The sequence below is a fragment of the Trematomus bernacchii genome, unplaced genomic scaffold (genome assembly GCF_902827165.1).
Source record: "Trematomus bernacchii unplaced genomic scaffold, fTreBer1.1, whole genome shotgun sequence".
Classification (NCBI taxonomy): Eukaryota; Metazoa; Chordata; class Actinopteri; order Perciformes; family Nototheniidae; genus Trematomus; species Trematomus bernacchii.
The window spans coordinates 1,874,245-1,898,597 of record NW_022988066.1 but is presented as its reverse complement, the minus strand read 5'-3'; the positions used below and the strand labels follow the sequence as shown (position 1 = coordinate 1,898,597).

The 24,353-nt window shown below is 39.2% G+C and overlaps 3 protein-coding genes across 3 annotated transcripts; 2 read left to right on the top strand and 1 right to left on the bottom strand.

The window, feature by feature from the left end:
* Window positions 1-13,750: 13,750 nt before the first annotated feature.
* Window positions 13,751-15,617, bottom strand: LOC117474759 (claudin-9-like). The gene is made up of 2 exons (XM_034120761.1): window positions 15,536-15,617; window positions 13,751-14,947 (listed from the first exon to the last, which is right to left on the bottom strand). The coding sequence occupies exon 2, from the start codon at window positions 14,755-14,757 to the stop codon at window positions 14,089-14,091; it is 669 nt and encodes a 222-aa protein (XP_033976652.1). The 5' UTR covers window positions 14,758-14,947; window positions 15,536-15,617; the 3' UTR covers window positions 13,751-14,088.
* Window positions 15,618-16,503: 886 nt separating this feature from the next.
* LOC117474665 (GTPase IMAP family member 4-like) lies at window positions 16,504-18,373 on the top strand. The gene is made up of 2 exons (XM_034120627.1): window positions 16,504-16,655; window positions 17,030-18,373. The coding sequence occupies exons 1-2, from the start codon at window positions 16,634-16,636 to the stop codon at window positions 17,860-17,862; spliced, it is 855 nt and encodes a 284-aa protein (XP_033976518.1). The 5' UTR covers window positions 16,504-16,633; the 3' UTR covers window positions 17,863-18,373.
* Window positions 18,374-19,346: 973 nt separating this feature from the next.
* Window positions 19,347-23,795, top strand: LOC117474784 (GTPase IMAP family member 8-like). Its single transcript, XM_034120790.1, has 3 exons — window positions 19,347-19,518; window positions 19,889-20,713; window positions 22,738-23,795. Exons 1-3 carry the CDS (start codon window positions 19,497-19,499, stop codon window positions 23,535-23,537), a joined length of 1,647 nt encoding a protein of 548 aa, XP_033976681.1. The 5' UTR covers window positions 19,347-19,496; the 3' UTR covers window positions 23,538-23,795.
* The last annotated feature ends 558 nt before the right edge of the window (window positions 23,796-24,353 follow it).

The following is a 24,353-nucleotide window of genomic DNA, read 5'->3' as shown; positions in this document are numbered from 1 at the left end:
TGCTTTTACCCAGGGCCGTCCCTCCCTACAGGCCGATCATGCAGGCTGCATGGGGCCTCACATTGCGCAGGGGGCCTTGCACAGGGGGCCTCGGCTTGTGCGCAGTTCTCCGCGCAGTTCTCACCCCCCCCGCTGTCAAATGTAAGATCTCTCAGGCACAAGATGGATGAACTTCACCTCCTGATCCAGTCAAACAAAACCTACGGTGACTGCTCCGCCATCTGCCTGACTGAAACTTGGCTGGATACACACTCCACCGAGCCGACAGGTCAGTGGAACTAACACACAAATCTAAAGGTGGTGGAATATGCATTATGGTCAGAGTTGGGTGTAACGCGTTACAAAGTAACGCGTTACTGTAATAATATTACTTTTGTCGGTAACGGAGTAGTGTAACGCGTTACTTTTATAATTCAGTAATCACACTACAGTTACTAACATTGCCCCGACACGCGTTACTTCGTTACTTTTATAAAATCAGTCATAATCACACTGACAGACAAGAGGGGTTTCCGCCGCAAATGTATATGTACGTAATCTGCGCGACTTGCGCGTCCACATCCCCACGCGCAGTGCTGCATAAACATGGCAGAGTCAGCGATAACTTTCGAGGGGTGGAGGTATGCCCATTATTTTGAGTTCGTCCGAAGAATAGACAGGAATGTGACGGTGAGGTGCAAACTGTGTCCAGGCCAGAAGCTGTTATACACTGCTGCAAACACCACGTCAAACCTCAACAAACACCTGCAAAGAACACATGCTAAGGTGAAGCTAATAGCTAAGGACCCCCGAACCCAGAGTGAGGATGTTGCGAGTCGCCGCCGCCGACCGAAGCAGCACAAATTAGAATTTGGAGGACCGGTAACCAAAGCAGAGATGGACAGGCTTGTAGCATCCTTCATAGGAAATGTTGCCCATTTGCACAGTGGAATCACCATCGCATCGTTCAGAGATATGCTGCGCAAAATACAGATAGCAGGAGACAGAGGACAGCCATAGTCAGAGCTATCTGGATCAGTCTTATGCAACAATGGAAACTGAACTAAAGAGAACATTTGAAACTTTAGCAGTCTGCGTGATCTGCCTGCAGGGAGGGGCGGGCCGGCCCTGCGAGTAAAGTAACGAGTAAAGTAACGAGTAAAGTAACGAGTTACTTTATGTAGAGAGTAACGAAGTAGTGTAATATATTACTTTTTTTTAAAGTAATATGTAATATGTAATATATTACTTTTTTTTAGTAACGACCCCATCTCTGATTATGGTCAACCATCGCTGGTGCACAAACTCCACCTCGCTAAGCCATGCATGTTCCCCACTTCTGGAGCATCTAACTGTCAAATGCAGACCCACCTACCTTCCCAGAGAGTTTGCATCGATAATCATAATCGGTGTTTACATTTCACCTGAGGCTAACGCTAACACCACCATGAGCGAACTAGCCAGTCACATCTCCTCCGTGGAAAACTCACATCCAGACGCAGCAATAATTGTGTTAGGCGACTTTAACCACACCAATCTGTCCACGGAGCTGCCCAACTACCACCAGCAAGTTACCTGCCCCAGCAGAGGAAACAACACACTCGACCACTGCTATACTCCACTCAAGGAGGCTTACCGTGCCTCTGCGGGAGCTCCGCTTGGCAAGTCGGACCACGCAATGCTGCTGCTTATCCCGAAGTACAAACAAAAATTGAAATCCTCGGAAACACCAATAAAATCCTCCAGGTCCTGGTCCACAGAAGCCATTGAAAAGTTGCGTGGATGCTTCGCATGCACTGATTGGGAAGTTTTCCACGCAGCTGGGGACCTCCATGCCTACACCGACACAGTGACGTCATACGTCCAATTTTGTGAGCAGCTGTGCATCCCGACGAAAACAGCAAAGCAGTTCGGCGAAAAGTGACGTCACCCCATTCAAAGTGAATGGTGAAGCTTCCAACGCACGCCGCTGTGTGGACGGGCCGTAACGGCCCCTACACACGGCGGCGTGCGTTGACGCTTGGCGGTGGGCGTGTCTTGAGCTTGGGGAGTTTACGCGAGCAACGCGACCAACAACCAATCACATGAATCTCTCCTGTCAATTGCATAAAAGGTTTTACATGTCACACTTTATATGATGGACATTTATGACATTAATGTCTATGGTGCTATTTTACGCAACATTCCATGCTGGCTAAATACTGTCTATGCCTGCTAGCTGTCCATTCAAACGAAGTACACTGGATATAAACTCCCCAAACAGGCGAAAACCTACCAGTTTCACCCACTGTCTCTGCCACCTCCCTCCATGCCTGGCTCCTCCGGTTTGTATCCCGGTAGGTGAACAGGGACTGATCATAAAGCACCGGGTGATTCCCTACCGCTACGATTATTTTCTCCTCCATTTTTTGGCATATGAGGAAATGAACTGTGGTCTGGCTCTCCCAGCATACACGCGGTTTGATTGGCTAGCGCTTGTACTGGCAGATTTGCATAAGCGGGATTTGATTGGCTGACGCCTCCGTCGAAGCTTGAAAAGTAGAACATTGCTCTACTTTTGCAGCGAGCACCGCGAGAAAAGCTACGCTTTGCTCCCACAATGCAGTTCGGCGAAGCGTGACGTCACCCCATTCAAAGTGAATGGACAGAAGCGTTGAAGCGTCAACGCACGCCGCCGTGTGTAGGGGGCTAGGGGCCCTAACAGTCATCATCATGTCAACCACAACACAGAGAAATACTGATAGAAATGTGTGTGTAGTTGTTGATACATTGCTGACAGAGCAAACTACATTTGAATACAGATTTAAGAAATATCAGTTTTTGAGCATGTAATAAGCATGTTTTGTCTTTACTATACTACAACTATATTATAATAAAATAATATAGTATTTATATTATGGAATTGATTATGATTATTATTATTAGTAGAAGTAGTTTATTTACATTAATTATATTTTAATCTTTTTGAGGCTAGTATTTTCACTATATTCATTTCATTTCAATCTTTATTTCGAACAGATTAAAAAAAAATAACAAATAACAAATGTGAAAAACAGAATACCGTATTGTTAAAATACAGTATTTATCCACATTCACGATAATATTTATATATTCAACAAAAAAAGTCTTCATATTAATAATAATAATAATAATTAAAAAAAATCATATGTGTCCGAAAGGGAGTAGAAGGAAGCAAATGCTTATTAATTCCCACCCCTTACTTGATCAATGATTGTCCTTTAAGTCATTATGCAAGTTATTCCTACTTACATTTACATTTATACATACATATACAATAATTTCTCATCTTCAATCACCTCTCTTCATTCTCATAGTTTTCCAAAAAAGTGTTTCTGTACATCCTTTTAAACTGAATTATGCTTGTGCTTTGTTTTAACTCCTGCTCCAAACCATTCCATAAAATCACCCCACAGATTGTTATACTCATACATCTCAGTTGTTCTGACCTTGAGTTGTTTAAAATGTAGATTTCCTCTCAAATGATACCCACCCTCTCGGTCTATGAACAATGTTTTTAATTTCCTAGGAAGTAGATTATGTCTTGCTCTGTACATGATTTGTGCCGTTTTAAATGTAACCAGATCAGTGAACTTCAATATGTGTGACTTCAAAAATAATACATTAGTGTGTTCAAGATATCCAACATTATTGATAACTCTTATAGCCCTTTTTTGTAATGTGCATAACGGCTGTAGGTTGGTTTTGTACGTGTTTCCCCAAATCTCCACACAGTAAATCAGATATGGCAATATCAGTGTGTTATATAGAGCAGGGGTTTTCAAAGTGTGGGAAGGTGAGCCTCCCCTCAGAGAACATATGAACAGCCGCGCCCCCCCTCCCAATTATTATTGCTATTATTATTATTATTATTATTGTTGTTATTACATTGCATTTCAAAGAGGTCCAGTAAGAGAACATGTCATTAAATGCTCTGTTTTCGCTGTCTACCTTCCGCCATTTGAAATTATTCCGACTGTTTCTCTCCTCTTGTCTCGTCTCTGTGAGTGTTTGAATCTATTGTGCTGACTCACTGACTGCACCGATTTGATTGGCTGAGTAGCGTCACCTCCTTAAAACATTAAACAATCACTTTTTAAAACCTTTTTATCTTTATGTTTTAAACATATTGTATAAAACTCCTCCACTACTTGGACTATTCCTTGCACCCCTCTAGAATAAGCCCGAATGGTCTCAACCATATTGCATCAGTAATAACGTGCACTTGTTGACTTGTTATAACAAGATCGCAAGGACACTGGTAGCGATCGTACAATTGAGTGTTGTTCAGTTTGTGTGTTGTGGAACATGCGTGTCCGTGCATGAAAATATACCACACACCCAATTACAATAGCATGTTCAATTCACTACCCTGGAAGTTAATAAAGTTGTTAAAGTTGGAACAGCCTGTGGACAGCCGTTCTTCCTTACATGTCAGTCGCCGACACCTTCTTACAGAGGACAGGCACATCTAGCTGCAGCACGACCCGTATATTTTCGCACGCCGTGTTCTCAACACATATCTTTTAAACATTTTTAACATTTTCAACATCGTGGATACATCCTTATATGCTCCCGGCAACACACTGAACGTCAACTTTATCTCCTTATTACACTCACCCCTACTTTAGTGGGAACAATGAGTCTGCGTCTTTGATGCACACAGGAATAAACGCAGATCATCCTCTGGCTGCAGCCTTGACCGGCACTTCCTTTGATCAGAGTCAATGCGGAAAACCCGCACTCACACAGGTAGGTGGAGGTGAAGGGAATGAGCACTTTAACAGCCTTTTTGGCGAGGTGGGGGAACTCGGTCTCCACAGACAGCCAAAAGTGTGCAAGTGTCACTTTACTCGTCTTTTTCTCGTTATTATTTTTTCTCACGCTGCGCCTCCCCTGAAGCTCTCTGGCGCCCCCCAGGGGAGGCGCGCCTCACACTTTGAAAACCGCTGATATAGAGTATACAATGAGTTGTAGTCCAGAATGTGTCTGGCTTTTCCCAATATTGCGATAGTCTTAGCCAGTTTTGCTTTTACATGAGTGATATGAGGTTTCCAGCTGATTTTGTGGTCTAAAACCACACCAAGGAACTTCATTTCATATACTCTTTCTATGTTTATGTTATCTAGTATTAATTGCACATGTGGATTTGTTTTATGTTTTCCAAATAACATCATCTTTGTTTTGCTTATATTTAATGATAATTTGTTTGTGTCAAACCAATGTTTTACTTTAATCATTTCTGCTGTTATCACTTCCATTAGCTCTTTCAAATTGTCACCGGAACAAAAAATATTAGTGTCATCTGCAAATAAAATAAATTTCAATATATTTGATACTCTGCAAATGTCGTTGATGTATATTATGAACAGCTTTGGACCCAACACGGACCCCTGAGGTACTCCACAAGTTATGTTCATGTATTCTGATTTATGTTCACCAATTTCAACAAATTGTTGTCTGTTGCTTAAATAATCTCTCACCCAGTCTAATCCCACCCCTCTGATGACATACCGTTCCAGTTTTGTCAGTAAAATATTGTGATCTATGGTGTCAAATGCTTTTTGTAAGTCTATAAATATTCCCACTGCTTGTTTTTTATTGTCCATGCAGTTTGCTATTTCCTCACTTAATTCCATTAGTGCCATAGATGTTGATCTATCTTTTCTGAATCCATATTGACTGTCATCCAAAAGCTGATGTGTTTCCATGAAATTGTCAAGTCTTTTCGTAAAAAGCTTTTCAAGGATCTTGGAAAACTGAGAGAGCAGTGAAACAGGTCTGTAATTTGTGTAATGGTGTTTATCCCCAGTTTTATATAATGGTATAACTTTTGCTATTTTCATTTTATTTGGGAATTTACCAGATTGAAAAGACAAGTTAAAGAGATGAGTCAATGGTTCTGCAATTTCTTCAATAATGTCTTTTACTATAATCATATCAATATTATTCCAATCGGTCGAGGATTTGCTTTTACATTTTCGCACAGTATCTATGATTTCTTTTTCTTCGACTGGTGTTAGGAAGAAAGAGCTATTATTTTCATTCCAGAGGTCCGTATCTTCCCCTTTAGTTGTTTCTACGGTTTTAATTTTTTCTGCCAGATCTGGCCCCACATTTACAAAGAATTCATTAAAACCATTAACCACATCATCTGTATTATTAATAACATTATTTTTGTCCACAAAAAAATCAGGGTAACCTGAACTTTTTGCTCCATTTCTAATGACACTATTTAATACTTTCCATAAACCTTTCATATTATTCTTATTATTCTCTAATATTTTTATTATAGTATTCTTTTTTACATATCCTCAGAATATGGGTTAATTTATTCTTATATCTTTTATATTTATTTTCTGCTTCTGAAGTTCTATATTTTATGAATTGTCTATAAAGTGTATTTTTCTTTTTGCAGGCATTTTTTAGGCCATTAGTGATCCATGCACTGTGAGTTTGTTTGTGTCTCTCTCTGCATTGTTTCACAGGACAGTTTTTGTCATAAAGTGATGTAAAAATGTTTAGAAATTCATCATAGGCCTTGTCAATATCGTCTCTCTCATATACTACCCTCCAATTCTGATTTAGTAAGTCATTTTTAAATGCAATTATGTTATCTTCAGTTCTCAATCTTTTGTATTTGAAATGGCTGGCGACTTTAGGTTTCTTAGAACTGCAGTGATAGACAATAAAAACATGTAAATGATCACTGATGTCACTATATAATAGTTCGCCTACTGTATTGTTTTCCATAATGTTTGTGAATATGTTGTCTATTAATGTAGCAGAATGAGAAGTGATTCTACTAGGTCTGGTAATTTTAGGATACAAACCCATACTGTACAATGTATTGATGAAGTGTTCTGTCATTTTATGCTTATATATTATATATTCATTCTGTAGTGCACTATTAAGATCAAAACATATCTTAAGTCTGCTTGAATGATGGATTTCTTGTCTGCATTGGTCCAGGAGATCATCAACCTCCCAAAGATGCCACTACAAAAAAACTGCTCTGGAGATGTTGTCATTTCTCCACAAAAGTGAGTTACAGGAACTGTACCCAAATCTCTGGATTGCCCTCGGCATTGCAGTAACTCTTCCTGTTACAGTTGCGTCTGCTGAGAGAAGCTTTTCCAAACTGAAGCTTATGAAGACGCACCTCCAGTCGTCAATGGCACAAGAACGCTTAAGTGGCCTGGCTATCATAAGCATCAACACACAGTTGGCACCTTGTCGATGACTTTGCATCCAGGAAATGCAGACGTACTGTATTCACCTGTAAACACATACTGAACGACATACATACACATTTACCATTTACCTCACTGTATAAAAAAGTAACTGTGTTGATAATAATAATAATAAACAGGAATTATATTTGTATATAAAGTACTTTGTTTCGAAAAAAAAAATGTTCACTCCTGTCGGTGGGGGGGGCCTCATCTCACAATGTCGCTTGGGGCCCCAAGTTGGGCAGGGACGGCCCTGCTTTTACCAGACCTACAGGAGGTTGCATACCAACACAATTAGGAACATGCTCACATCTTACTATGTTGGTCTGAAGAGCTGAAGCATTCATACACAATGGATAAAAACGGTGTTGTCTCATTCTATATCCTGTGAGAAAATGATATACATTTAGCATTAAAAATTCGACATACTATTCCTAGCCTGAGGAAGATATGAATAATCAACAGATTTGAATGGAATCTCTAACATTTTCATGTAGAATAAAGCCAAAAGAGTGATTATACAAATTACATTTATTGAAATTTGAACCAGAAGATGAAGTCTCAAAGAATGTTTTAAATAAAAGGACATAAAACTAAAAGGTGGATAATAATAAAATCTATTAAATGTATATGTAAAGACATTTGGTCAAATGAAATGACACTGAGCAAGTGATAACAGCAACGCCCAGCGTGGATGAAGCTGGTGCAGGTCTTTCTTCATGCTGCGCTGGTGCACAGCGTTAGTGATGGGAATTCCGGCTCTTCTTGGTGAGCCGGATCATTTGGCTCGGCTCACCAAGAAGAGCCAGCTCTTTCGGCTCCCAAACGGCTCTTCAGTTTACCACATATTATACCTTTTATAATTCAATCAAATGTAGCCTTGTTTTGACTAATGATTTATATGTGTACACATATCACTTAAATTATTCAATACATCCTTTGTACGGAAGTATTCAAAAGTAAAAATGACATGTTTAATATCAATTATTTGCTGTGGCCAATTGTTTTCATTGCATTTACAGACCCTTGTATCTCTCTGATACCACCCAATGAATGCACAGACTTGCTTGTCGAACCACGCTACACAAAGCAGATAGCAACACCTATAACAAAACCCGAGGTGACAGGGCTTTCAGTGTTGCAGCTCCTAGACTGTGGAACAGCCTCCCAGTACATATCCGGACTGCTGAGTCTATTGAACTTTTTAAATCTCAGCTAAAAACTCACCTCTTTGCACTGGCTTTTAATACTAGTTGAACATTACATTTTTACATTTGTATGTGTTTTTTAAAAAATATTTTTCTAGTTATTGTGCTTTTTATCATGTTTTTAATTATTGTTTTATTATTGTACTCCCATTGTGTTATTTAATATGTATTGCCTGTACAGCACTTTGGTCAACTGAAGGTTGTTTTAAATGTGCTATATAAATAAATAAAGATTGAGATTGAGATAAAAACTTAAGCATAGACATTTTAAAAAATGGGCTACTCTATCGACATTTTAAAATTATATTTAAAGAAAAGGCCCTGACTAAACAGCAGGGCTCTATTTCAGTATTAACTATAGAAAAAAAGACAGCAACAGCTGACATCAAATCTTTGCCGAGCCCAAGGATAATCATAAATAAATAACATAGTGAAAATAAATATATTGCAATGCTCAGTACAGCAGCATCCAACCGTCTCTAATCATAAAAAAACATAATAAAAATAAATGTATTGCAATGCTCAAAACAGCAGCATCCAACAGTCTCTAATCCTTGGATATTACATGTCACTGCATGCATGCACGGAGCAGCTGTAGCGCGGAGATCATCATATCATTCTGTCTTGTATTACTTAACAACAACAAAATAACAAAAAAAAACGGCTCGTTCGCGGGCGCGAGCCGGCTCCCGTCGTTCACTTAAAAGAGCCGGCTCTTTGAGCCGGCTCGTTCGCGACCGACACATCACTACACAGCGTGCTGTCCCCTCAGAGGAAGTGGGAAAACGGGATAAGACTCTGGACACCACGCTGTCTCAATGATCCACACTGTTAATATGAGAGGAAAATAAATGTTTTAGAAAATGAAAAATATGAAGTTAACAAATAAAACACAGCTCAGGGACGGTAGGTTTTCCTACAAAGTTAACTCAGCCTCCATTGATTTTCATATCAAATTAGCGTGTTAATAAAATAAGCTATCATGGCTTATACTTGCATATCTAAACAGAATCATGAAAGCCTGTTGGTAGAGTCAGGCACACGAGTCCGTTTGAGTGTGTGCGCCGGTGTCTGAACGCTCACTCACTGCTAGCTATGTAGCTAACTGTTAGGCTACTTAGGTAGCAAAAGCTAACTTTCATAGCACAGCTTTTCTTCTCACTTAATACAATAAAGAAACAGACCGTATAGTACAGCACAAACAACACAAATGATCAATACTTACATATATTTTCACTTGTAGTATTATAATAATTGAAATGCTGGTTCTTCTGGGGGTGTTCTATCCACACTCAGCCAGAGGTGGGAGTAAGTCCTACATGTGCAAGTCATGAGCAAGTCTCAAGTCTTGACCTACAAGTATCAAGCAAGTCCCAAGTCACTGTGGTGAGAGTCAAGCAAGTCAAGTCAAGTCATTGCTCAGGTCAAGTCAAGTCAAGTCAAGTCATACAAAATTCTGATGAATAAGCCCAGTTTCCGCATTTAAATCAGTTAAAAGACAGTGGTTATGAAAATGGATTTAACCCACACTATGATCTTCATTACATACACAGTTAATCATTTGCAATCTAATTTAGACCGATGACAATCATATTAGATTAATATTAACCCTAGAACTGCAGACAATATAGCTAGGACTCAATCAAACAGTGTTCAAAAAGGCAGAATTCCAGGTAAGAAAATCATATATGGCATTTGCCATTACACATATTTAATTTAAATGTCTGTTAACACTAGAACTGCCAACAGCGTCAGCACCTACTGTACATAGATATCATTTTCAAATCATTTAATTTGTTCCTCTTCATCATTTCCTTATAAACTAAGTAGGACGATTTAAAACTCACTTAATTGGGTTAATTTAGAAATTGCTTCAGTTTATCATCATAACAGATCAAAAAGTTCAGATTCATTTTACAATAAATCAAGGAATGATGCACTTCTACAAACAAACACAACATAATTAAAACATTTAAACAAACTACTAAAAGTAGATGAACTACATTATTCAACAGTTTACAGTAACTTCTGATGATAACACAGGGGAAATAAACGAGGCATCTCTTTTCCTCTCTCTCTCCCTCTCCTGACAGCCCGTCAGTATCAGGGTTAGTCAAAATGAATCCCTTGGCGGTTCTAGTGTTCATTTACCGTTTTGTCTTCTCTTTGCAATGCTTAATCGATTTGAAACCAAGTCTAACGTAGCTTAAACTTAACGTTAGCTTCCCACCTTTCTCTGTGGGTTTTTTTGTAGTGACGAATGAAGTTGGATGTTGTGGTGGTCGTGTCACTGATCTTTATGCTGCAGACCCTGCATACCGCTGTTCTCTTCTTATTAGCGTCATCGACAACATAATCCTTGAATCCAAACTTCACTATTTGTGGAGTAACGCTAGCCGCTGCCATGTTAACTGACACTCCTGCCGTCTAGTGGGTTGCCAGGTTTGCGCGCACGGCACTATAATCACCCAATCACGTTTTTCGAAAAAACTAAACGTAATATCTCACTACAAAAACAAACGCAAATATTTAATTTTAAACAGTCAAGTCCTTTCAAGTCATCTGTCTCAAGCTTAAGTCAAGTCTCAAGTCATGAATACCAAGTCAAAGTCAAGTCAAGTCTTTTATCAATGTTAGTCAAGCAAGTCTCAAGTCAAAAAATATGCGACTCGAGTCTGACTCGAGTCAAGTCATGTGACTCGAGTCCCCACCTCTGCGCTCAGCTACCGCACCGCAGCTGCACTGTACAATCGCTGGAGGACTGGGCTGTCACTCAAAAACTGAGTAGCCAATGGGGACGCACCCCTGAAAGTCCCGCCCACCTGGGACGTTTGTGTCAGAATTGAAAACAAAAAATGAGGGAGCGCAAACGAGAGAGCTGCAGCAAGAGCAAAAGTCTGATCATTGAGAAAGAAGCAAAGAGAACTGCAAACAAATAGATAAGTTAAAACAAAGAAAAAAGACTTGCAGTTTACATGATAACACAAATGATTTGTTTGCAACTTATAGTTTTATTTTTTTAATTACATTTATTTTGCTTGACTCAGTTTTTTTTTTCTCTTAAACTCTTAGTTTTGCTTGATTCTGAGAAAGTGTTGCTTTATCTTTATGAAACAAAACTAATCCCATAGAGTCACGCACACAATGGTGTTCCTACAATGAGTTGAATTCAATTTAGGCTAAGATTTAGTGTTTGATATTTTAAAGAACTCTTGGATTATTTTCAATACCTTCATGACACGTGGCCTTATGACTTCAAATCAATGCCTATTATTGGATTGTAGTCCACCTACCGTTCAATATGATAATAAAAGTTTTCCATTTTTCTCAAAACATTCCATTTAATGTTCCCCATTGACTTCTGATACATACCAGATATTATTATAAAATTAAAGTTTAGAAGAATATTAAAATACATATAATAAAATATTCTATGAAAACATATGTACAATGTTATTGAACGGCAAAATGGAAGAGCTATGCAGTAATAAATGTCTTGTCTCGTTTGAGTAAAGGGTAGAAGAATATCCACCTACTGATAATACCATTTTAAGAAAGATTACAGACTTGTTTTTTTGTTTTTTTAAAGAAAGAGGAACTGTTAGCACACTCCAGACATAAGCAGGTCTTTGCATGCAGTTCTTTTGCCCTATCCCCTAAAACAAATCCGCTGTCATGTGTTATCAAGAGTTAGCAAATCAGCACATAAACTACAGAAAGTCACTGTTGAATTTCTGTTCCTTTTTTTTGGACGACTGTTGGCACCATGCTGTACAGTTGTCCCACAAATCAATTGCAGCTTCTCAACCAAAATAAACTATAAAGCAAAACAAACCATACTGGTGCAACATGTTACATTTGAATTGCCTAATATGAGTCCACTCAGGGACCAACTGAGCCATGTCCAAAGTGGGGGAAAAAAACATGACATTATTTGACAATCATCGAAAATCAAACATTTTAATAATCACAGCAGCATATTTTAGCAGAAAGACAAACTGGCATACTATTAATTGTATATCAAATATCACAGACAAGAGGTTGATAAAAGCTGCAAACTAGCATCCATATTGGTTTCTCCGACTTGCTTTCTATTGTATACTTAGTAGGAGTAGGTAGTGTTTACATTGTCTTGTCAATGGCTGTTCATGCAAGAGTGCACTTCAGTTACTGTGTGTTTACTGCCCCCTACTGTACTATATCTGCTGTTACAACACATGAAGGTAAAATAATGATTTGGGCTCTTATTTGGGTATAATCATAATGGTTTTCCATTTGAATACATGTCGGATTGGAGTGAGAATGTAGACATTGCTTATTTCCAAAAGCCTGGACCCAAAACGGACCTGCATATGCTCATTCGTTGTTTTTTACCAGGCTGCACAAAGTGGGCGACCGTGGCCGTGGGCCAAAGTAGGACCACCATAAATCCGGATTGGCCCAGCAGATATTTATAGTAAATATAAATTACTCATGTGCTGCTTTTTTATTTTTTATAATCTGATCACGTCAGGCAGAGTGACAATTTGCACAAATATAATTTCATTAAAGGAAAATTGGGATCCTATTTTGCATCTTAATGCGTTTTTCCCCATGGCCAACTATTCCGTAGTTATAAATTATACAAACCACCGTCAATACAAAGAATAAGGCTGGAAAATGCAATTTCCCACTTATGTACATGTACTGAATAATTATTATGACAACTGTACAGTGGGAGAAGCTGTAAACATTATAAGAATGGCTACATCTCTGAAATATATGTAAGACATGGCATTGGCTATAATGGTAATTTTAGTAAACTACATCAAGTCAGAAATTAAAACATTAGATAAGCAATGCATTTTTCAGTAAACTAAAGGAACAAAACTACTACTGCTGTATAATATTGCAAACACTTTGATGATTATTTAGAATTTTCAGTTTAAAAAAAAAGCTTTAAAACTTATATGGGAAAATTGCTGTGTTGGACCTGATATCAATAAGAGAGTACTGTAGAAATACATATACAAAACCCAGTTAAAATTAATATAAAATAAAACAATAAAATACATTTAAATAAAAATAAAAATAAGACAATAATTCCCCTCACATATTTTCAGTAAACACACCAGCATACACAGATATACTGTACACTGGCCTTCTGTACACAGACCACCCACACATACACAACACACACACACACACACACACACACACACACACACACACACACACACACACACACACACACACACACACACACACACACACACACACACACACACACACACACACATAGGCAGAGGCAGAGGCAGAGTGGAATTTGAGAAATGTGAGTCACACCCATTAGTAAGGCTCAAAACATTTAAATACCCCCACAATGCATGTCAACTCCTACTCTGAGAGAAAGCTGTTAAATAATGTAAATTCTACTACAAACCCTTTGTTTTGTATCATGTAAATAAATGAATACATGTCAAACTATCATTTACCAATGACTAATGAAATTCAAAATAAAATGCAATCCTTTAACCGCTTTATAAGATATAAAAGGCTATAGGTTGAATACCCTCCAATAGATGGTGACCTTGTGATTTTCTGAAGCTTGTGTGACAAGGTTGCGACCTCTGTGTTTGTTTGTATCTCTCTTGTCCAATAAAATCATCTCATACAAAAGATTTTTCCTGTGGCTTCCCCTCTCCGGCTGCACCTGTACCTGGGTTGTCTTTCAGCACTCCAGCAAAAGTAGGCAGTCTTCCTCTGCTTTGCTGAGAGGACCCCAAATGCAGCAGAAAGCCCCCCACCATGAGCAGCAGGCCGGCCCCCCAGCCCAGGTACAGCGCTGGGCCTAGCTCTCTCTTATAAGGCGCTGCGATATTGGGATCATAGAAGTCCCGGATAGTTGCATGGGCGGTCCAACAGATGGGTATCATGAACGCCAAGCCAGCCACCAGGAAGAGCACCCCTGCTATCCTGCCCACCCGAACCTTGGAGGCCTGGTTACCATCACCCATGCAGTGAGTGCACTTGGCCCCCGCCACCCCGAGCATGAGGGCCAGGAGGCAGAGGAGCAGGGAGAGAACAGTGAGGCCCCGGGCGGCTTGGGCAGTCACAGGAAGGGCCAAGGTGGAGTCATAGGTCTTGCACTGGATCTGGCCTGTGGTCTGAGACAGGCAGTTCATCCACAGTCCCTCCCACACCACCTGGGCAATCACCAGCTCTCCCCCCACGAAGGCGGACACACGCCAAAGAGGAGCCGCACACACCAACGCCCCGCAAACCCAACCCAGCACCGCCAACACCAAGCCCAGCAGCTGAAGACCTGTTGAAGCCATGGCTGCTGAAAGACACTTGAATGTGCTCTCAATGTAAGAGAAATGTTCCTTAGAATAATCTCAGTCCAATCCCTACGATACTGCTGAGCACTCAGTAGATGAAAGTCAAGCCTTCACAGAGTTTATTCATTCAGTAAAATGTCCAGTGACTGTGAGAGCCCCTTCTTCTCTTCAGTTTCTTGTTCACCACCTGTTGTTAGATGACAGTTTTTATTACATTAAATTCATGGAAGCACATTTTAAATGAACACATTAGATGAATACTCCACCCCCCAAACAGGGTCATTTGTATATAATTGTGTATCCAACCTGGAAATTGTAAAGAAAACATTGTTTTACTCATGTCTCCACAGGGAGTAGGAGCGTTTTAAATGAAGTGTATAGTGACATTTTAAAGTAGAAAGCATATGACTGGAGAGAGTTTGTCAACAAATGTTTTGATTACATTTTGTGGCACCCATTTGCTTCAATTCCTCAATAATTTCTGAATAATTTACTGTTCTACGTACATAAGAAAAACTAAGTTTACATCAGAAATTCAAGCTAACAGAGATAAGTAATTGATACCTAAATTATTATTTTTGCGTTGAAGCATTCCTTCAAGTCATTATAGATCTGAACTAATGGCATGACATTTTTTTTTTGTGACATTTGTACAACATATAATTACGTAATGTAACAGTAAAGTAATTAAGAATAAAAACATTGAAAGTTTTCAATCTGGACCTGTTCTTCTGATTTTCCCAGTTACAACTAAATACAACTTTTAAAATCTTACCTTTTAATCAATAATCTCACAATCAGATGTCCAAAGAGAGCAGGTTGATGGTTCTTCGTCGTTTCTGGGTTGTATAGTCGTGTGATGTGAGTAGTTGGTGTCTTTCTTCTGTTATGACTGGCCAGCTTGTCTCTCTGGATTTCATACACAGGGGTGTGGGAGGGCAGCAGTGTGTAATACTGCATACTAAACACACACACACACACACACACACACACACACACACACACACACACACACACACACACACAGCTAGTTATGCAAAAAAAATACAGCACAAGGACACTTTGTTACAGACATTGTTGATTGCTACCATGTTGTCATATCTTGGAGTCGGAGGGGCCATATGGAGCCGAGGAATGGAGCCGAGGAGGAGATTGGAGACCCGACAAGTGGAACATTGAACAGCCCCATTGTACAAAACTATCAAAGCGAGTGAAGAAAATCGACTCTAATGTCTTTATTAGCTAGCAGCACTTTAGTTGTTGATATCATGCAGGTGGGTAAATGGAGAGTTGCTCTTTAGAGGCACTAGATGGCATTAGAGAGACTACAAGGATTCCAACTCCAGCCTTAACATCCCGCCCTTCCAGGCGCTTGGGTCCAGAGTGCCTATTATTTGCATTTTGCCTATTGCCGAAAGAGGTTTTGTTGATTAGCTGAGAAATAGAATTCCTGACTGTACATCAAGCTGGCAGCAATGTCTGGGTCAAATTGTATTTGTCTTTGATAGCTGCAATGCAAACTTGTTGAATAGCGTGTTTGGCCACAAAAGATTTAACACTGGTCTGATTATATTGTAATTTCACATCTTTGTCTAATTTAAACAATATTTCAGTGTGAAACATGGAGGGACAAAAACATGACTGCTTTGAAAGTGCATGCCAAAAGGGGATTGGTCCTTTTGCATGAAGTCTCCAGCCTTCGAACAGTTTAAGTTTCACTTTCCAGGGAAACCATTGAGTTAAAAAAGAGGGGAGGGGGGAGTGACACAGCACAAATAAGTACAGGCACACAGTGATCTGGAAGAAAAGGTTGAGAAAAGCAAAGACAGATTTTGTGCAATAAGTCAGTTTTGACTTGTGTTTCAACAACAAGATGGGTTCGAGCTCAAGAGAAGGTGAGTGTCTTTACTTGTGTTTAAGCGTATATGCAGGCTTTTAGATTAAATTAGATACTTTATTGTCATTACATAATGCAAGCAGAGTAACGAAATTAAGAGGGTCTAACCAGAGTGCAAACAGTCAGTTATATACACATCTATCAGCGGTCTGTACAAAATAAATGCACAATATAAGTAAAGATATAGATGTAAAATGCATAAATAAAAATAAATACACTGTGGCGTATATATATACAGTATATACAGCAGTATATGTGCAAAGATCAACGCGCTTCAGCACAGCACACAACAACACTTTTTGTACTCCTTATGTGAGCTGTTGTAAAACCAAAGAATTCAAAGCAACTGCCTCTCTTTGATTTGTTCCACAGACTGCGACCTGAGGATCGTCCTGCTGGGGAAGACTGGATCAGGAAAGAGTGCATCAGGGAACACCATCCTGGGACACAATGTTTTCACCTCAGAGGCTTCTCCATCCTCTGTGACCAAGACATGTAAAAAGAAGTCTGGCTACTTTGATAAAAGAACTGTGACTGTAGTCGACACTCCTGGTATCTTGGACACATTGATTAAGGAAGAGCAGCTTAAAAGTGAAATGTCTGAAAGTCTCAGACTGACTGACCCCGGACCACATGTGTTCCTGCTGGTGATCAGACTGGATGTACGGTTCACAGAAGAGGAGAAGTCTGCCATCAAGTGGGTCAAAGACAACTTTGGTGAGGAAGCCTCCAAACACACACTGGTGCTTTTCACCAGGGGGGATGAGCTCAAGGAGAAGTCCATTGAGACTTTTTTATTCGAGGGACCTGAACTAAAGGAGTGTATCAGTGGTTTTACGGCTGGGTACATTGTGTTTGAAAACACATGCAGAGGTAATCGCACTCAGGTGGCTGATCTGTTTGAAAAGATAGACAAGATGGTGCAGTTGAATGGTTACAACCCTTATACCTGGAGCATGTACGAAGAGGCCCAGAGAAAGAAGAATTCAAGAGAATGGCGGAGCATGTGGGCAAACCATTTGAACAAGTACGGTACTAGTTTGTTAACTGCAGCAACAATCGCAGCTGGTGTTGGTGTTGGTGCAGCTGCTGGTGCAGCTGCTGGTGCTGCTGTGGCAGCAGAAGAATTAGTAGTAACACCACTTCTATGGGGCGCAGGTGGAGGGATTTTAAAAGGCCTTGGGTGGTGGGTAACTAAAAAGTGAGAGTCATGTCATTATCCTTTAAAGTTACAGAGAGGAATTTTAACCTGTCTTTGTGTAATAGATGATGCCTCTGTATGACTATACTGTATACATAGTAAACAAGACCATCAATCCAAGTCAAGATTGGGTTTTTTTATGAGGTTATTCTGAATACTTGTCATTGGTGCATATATGTCTGATTTTGGCTGAGGCAGGGGATATCATACAGGCACCAGAACCAGAACCTGCAGTCAGAGCAACACAAAAGGAAAGTTCCTCGTAGTAACTTTAAGCAAACTTGTGAAGTGATTCCATTGATTGCCTTTTTTGAATACATAGGAAAAATGTCATTGCTTAATGTGCATTCATAAATATCAAACACAACCTGCATTGAACGATATATAAACTCTGAATAACCAATCTTATATTGATTCTGTACACTCTTATCCTGAAAATGATTTTGTATGGAAAACACTATTCTTCCTTGTGTATGTTTTACTAGTCATAATGAAATAAAACAATGTGGTTTTAACTTTTGAAACTATTGTTTGATGTATTAAAAAAAGCGTTATTAGAAATTATTCCCTGTTGTGTAAGCAAGAAATCTCACCACATCTTCCAGGGCTCCACACTGCTGTTTGTTTTTCATAAACCAAGTCTGGTTGATTGCATAAGATAAAGACCCACTGTGGATCTTGTGTAAAAAAAAACTAAAATCACTTATGGGACAATGCTAACTGAAAAACATGAACTTCAGTGTACATAACACCACATTTATCACCCATCAGTCTCAAGTCAAAAGTCCAGGTGATATTAAGATAAAACTCCTACACAATTACAAGTTATATTAGGATCTACCTGGGTTGTTTTACATGAAAGGTCACAAGGTTGTTTGAAACTCCTGTTACTGTGCAAGCACAATTCAACAGCTGCCAAAATGCTTTTATGATTGCTAATGGTTTTATCAAAGTTGATCAATGTAACCAAACCTACATTCAATATTTGTTTTGTAAAGATATTTAACAAAGAGGTGCAGCTTAGCGTGAACAGAACCGCAGCCTTGTTAAAAAAAATCTCAAAGGGGACGACTGGTAATACTTTAATACAGGCACCACATCAGAAAAGCTACTTTCTGTGAACCATTCTCTACTGCTCATTCTGTCATTGTAATCCACAAAAGTCAATCTCAACTCTTTCATAGACTTTTTCTTGAGTAGAAAGTAGTTCCAAGGTTAACGTTTAGCCACTTATTGTGTTGATTATAAACCGGGAAGTTGTTACCAAAAAAGTTGCTACACTTTTTCCAATGAAGGGCACACTATTCACCAAAATCCTGAATCTGATCGTAATAATGACACGTCTCCTTTAAGAGGTGGAGGCACAACTGAGACTAGGGTGTTACATGCTTTAGCATTTAAGATGTCTAAACTATTTCAACAATGTTTTAAGATTTCTGAAAGTTTCACTTTCCAGGGAAACCACGTGGTGGAGAAGACAGAGGGTTTCATTTCACTGGAAACCACTGAGGGAGGGAGAGGGAGGGAACATAACTAACACACAGCAATGCAGAGTGTGATCTGGAAATAAAGGCTAGACAACACTGGCAGATTTGGGGGATAGAAGTCGGTTCTGTGTGGTTCAACCTCTACAACAAGATGGGTTTAAGCTCAAGTGAAGGTAAGTGTCTTTACTTGTGTTTAAGCGTATATGCAGGCTTTTAGATTAAATTAGATACTTTATTGTCATTACATAATGCGAGCAGAGTGTAACGAAATGAAGAGGGTCTAACCAGAGTGCAAACAGTCAGTGATATACACATCTATCAGCGGTCTGTACAAAATAAATGCACAATACAAGTAAAGATATAGATGTAAAATGCATAAATAAATACACTGTGGCGTATATATATACAGTATATACAGCAGTATATGTGCAAAGATCAACGCGCTTCAGCACAGCACACAACAACACTTTTTGTACTCCTTATGTGAGCTGTTGTAAAACCAAAGAATTCAAAGCAACTGCCTCTCTTTGATTTGTTCCACAGACTGCGACCTGAGGATCGTCCTGCTGGGGAAGACTGGATCAGGAAAGAGTGCATCAGGGAACACCATCCTGGGACAAAGTGTTTTCAACTCAGAGGCTTCTCCATCCTCTGTGACAGAGACCTCTAACAAAATGTCTGGCTACTTTGATAAAAGAACTGTGACTGTGGTCGACACTCCTGGTATCTTGGACACATCAATGAATGAAAAACAGTTGAAAATTGAAATAGAGCGAAGTCTCACACTGACTGACCCCGGACCACATGTGTTCCTGCTGGTGATCAGACTGGATGTACGGTTCACAGAAGAGGAGAAGTCTGCCATCAAGTGGGTCAAAGACAACTTTGGTGAGGAAGCCTCCAAACACACACTGGTGCTTTTCACCAGGGGGGATGAGCTCAAGGAGAAGTCCATTGAGACTTTTTTATTCGAGGGACCCGAACTAAAGGAGTGTATCAGTGGTTTTACGGCTGGGTACATTGTGTTTGAAAATACATGCAGAGATAATCGCACTCAGGTGGCTGATATGTTTGAAAAGATAGACAAGATGGTGCAGTTGAATGGTTACAACCCTTATACCTGGAGCATGTACGAAGAGGCCCAGAGAAAGAAGAATTCAAGGGAATGGCGGAGCAAGTGGGCAAACCATTTGAACAAGTACGGTACTAATTTGTTAACTGCAGCAACAATCGCAGCTGGTGTTGGTGCTGCTGCTGGTGCTGCTACTGGTGCTGCTGCGGCAGCAGAAGAAGTAGTAGTTGAAACCGTAACACCAATTCTATGGGGAGGGATTTTAAAAGGCCTTGGGTGGTGGATAACTAAAAAGTGAGAGTCATGTCATTATCCAGTTACAGAGAGGAATTTTAACCTGTCTTTGTGTAATAGATGATGCCTCTGTATGACTATATACATAGTAAACAAGACCATCAATCCAAGTCAAGATTGGGGTTTTTTATGAGGTTATTCTGAATACTTGTCCTTGGTGCATATATGTCTGATTTTGGCTGAGGCAGGGGATATCATACAGGTACCAGAACCAGAACCTGCAGTCAGAGCAACACAAAAGGAAAGTTCCTCGTAGTAACTTTAAGCAAACTTGTGAAGTGATTCCATTGATTGCCTTTTTTGAATACATAGGAAAAATGTCATTGCTTAATGTGCATTCATAAATATCAAACACAACCTGCATTGAACGATATATAAACTTTGAATAACCAATCTTATATTGATTCTGTACACTCTTATCCTGAAAATGATTTTGTATTGAAAACACTATTCTTCCTTGTGTATGTTTTACTAGTCATAATGAAATAAAACAATGTGGTTTTAACTTTTGAAACTATTGTTTGATGTATTAAAAAAAGCGTTATTAGAAATTATTCCCTGTTGTGTAAGCAAGAAATCTCACCACATCTTCCAGGGCTCCACACTGCTGTTTGTTTTTCATAAACCAAGTCTGGTTGATTGCATAAGATAAAGACCCACTGTGGATCTTGTGTAAAAAAAAACTAAAATCACTTATGGGACAATGCTAACTGAAAAACATGAACTTCAGTGTACATAACACCACATTTATCACCCATCAGTCTCAAGTCAAAAGTCCAGGTGATATTAAGATAAAACTCCTACACAATTACAAGTTATATTAGGATCTACCTGGGTTGTTTTACATGAAAGGTCACAAGGTTGTTTGAAACTCCTGTTACTGTGCAAGCACAATTCAACAGCTGCCAAAATGCTTTTATGATTGCTAATGGTTTTATCAAAGTTGATCAATGTAACCAAACCTACATTCAATATTTGTTTTGTAAAGATATTTAACAAAGAGGTGCAGCTTAGCGTGAACAGAACCGCAGCCTTGTTAAAAAAAATCTCAAAGGGGACGACTGGTAATACTTTAATACAGGCACCACATCAGAAAAGCTACTTTCTGTGAACCATTCTCTACTGCTCATTCTGTCATTGTAATCCACAAAAGTCAATCTCAACTCTTTCATAGACTTTTTCTTGAGTAGAAAGTAGTTCCAAGGTTAACGTTTAGCCACTTATTGTGTTGATTATAAACCGGGAAGTTGTTACCAAAAAAGTTGCTACACTTTTTCCAATGAAGGGCACACTATTCACCAAAATCCTGAATCTGATCGTAATAATGACACGTCTCCTTTAAGAGGTGGAGGCACAACTGAGACTAGGGTGTTACATGCTTTAGCATTTAAGATGTCTAAACTATTTCAACAATGTTTTAAGATTTCTGAAAGTTTCACTTTCCAGGGAAACCGCGTGGTGGAGAAGACAGAGAGTTTCATTTCACTGGAAACCACTGAGGGAGGGAGAGGGAGGGAACATAACTAACACACAGCAATGCAGAGTGTGATCTGGAAATAAAGGCTAGACAACACTGGCAGATTTGGGGGATAGAAGTCGGTTCTGTGTGGTTCAACCTCTACAACAAGATGGGTTTAAGCTCAAGTGAAGGTAAGTGTCTTTACTTGTGTTTAAGCGTATATGCAGGCTTTTAGATTAAATTAGATACTTTATTGTCATTACATAATGCGAGCAGAGTGTAACGAAATGAAGAGGGTCTAACCAGAGTGCAAACAGTCAGTTATATACACATCTATCAGCGGTCTGTACAAAATAAATGCACAATACAAGTAAAGATATAGATGTAAAATGCATAAATAAAAATAAATACACTGTGGCGTATATATATACAGTATATACAGCAGTATATGTGCAAAGATCAACGCGCTTCAGCACAGCACACAACAACACTTTTTGTACTCCTTATGTGAGCTGTTGTAAAACCAAAGAATTCAAAGCAACTGCCTCTCTTTGATTTGTTCCACAGACTGCGACCTGAGGATCGTCCTGCTGGGGAAGACTGGATCAGGAAAGAGTGCATCAGGGAACACCATCCTGGGACAAAGTGTTTTCAACTCAGAGGCTTCTCCATCCTCTGTGACAGAGACCTCTAACAAAATGTCTGGCTACTTTGATAAAAGAACCGTGACTGTGGTCGACACTCCTGGTATCTTGGACACATCAATGAATGAAAAACAGTTGAAAATTAAAATAGAGCGAAGTCTCACACTGACTGACCCCGGACCACATGTGTTCCTGCTGGTGATCAGACTGGATGTACGGTTCACAGAAGAGGAGAAGTCTGCCATCAAGTGGGTCAAAGACAACTTTGGTGAGGAAGCCTCCAAACACACACTGGTGCTTTTCACCAGGGGGGATGAGCTCAAGGAGAAGTCCATTGAGACTCATTTATACCAACACCCTGAGCTCAAAGAGTGCCTCAGTATCTATACAGCTGGGTACGTTGTGTTTGAAAATACATGCATGGAAAACCGCACTCAGGTGGCTGATCTGTTTGAAAAGATAGACAAGATGGTGCAGTTGAATTGTTCCCAGCATTATACGTGGAGCATGTACGAAGAGACTCAGAGAAAGAAGAATTCAAAGGAATGGTGGAGCAAGTGGGCAGTTACTATGGACAATTTGAGTAATAACATGATTTTGGCAGCAGCATTCACCACTGCTGTTAATTCCCCTGTAGCTGGTGCTCCTTTAGCAGCAGCTGCAGGGATTTCTAAAGCCATTGGGTGGTGGATGAAACCTAAAACAACGGATGTAAAGCCATGATCCTTCAAGCTAACTTGTAAGGTCATTGTTGTGAAAAACTAAAAACATATGTAATGTAAGCATATATAATCAGTAACCACTTTAGGCAGTAAGGCATTCATTGTTTATTATAGGCGTCAAACCTATAAATAACATCATGTATTATCATTTATTAATTCAACAGCTCCATCGTTTACACATGATCAAATGTAAAGTTGACAGATGTAAAACATTCATATCAATAAACATGACTTCAAGAAAAATAATGTCACTCTTTCTTATGTCTATTTTGAAATGTTAGTTTATGTGCATTATTTTTCATTGATTTTTCATTGGCTTTGGTGTTTTCTGTCTTGAACATTTTTTATTTGATGATGATGCTGTATTGGTCAAAAATGGTGCCATCACAAATGAAAAAAAGGGTCCCACAATTTTTATTTTGTGTGTTTTGGTAACGATATAATGGATGAAATGAGTAGTACAGAATTGTATACAATTTAACCTCAGTACACTCTCTGATTTTGAGTCTTTCAAAAACATGACCAAATCCTCTCTTTGAATTGGACAAAGGAATAGGAAGGAAACACAGAGGAAATGTGTTTGTCTTAGATATCAATGATTACCCTAAAAACAATTCCTTTAAAGACATTTAAAAAAATATCTATCTTGTCAGAACCTGTAAAACATATCGGTACCACTTTACAATAAGACTACCCTTATAAAGGATTAATAAAGGGTTTATAATTAGGTTATTAATTAGGTTGTAAACACTTTATTAATCATTAAGAACCATTTATAAACCGGTTCTAACATACGTCAACACAGGCTCACTATTTG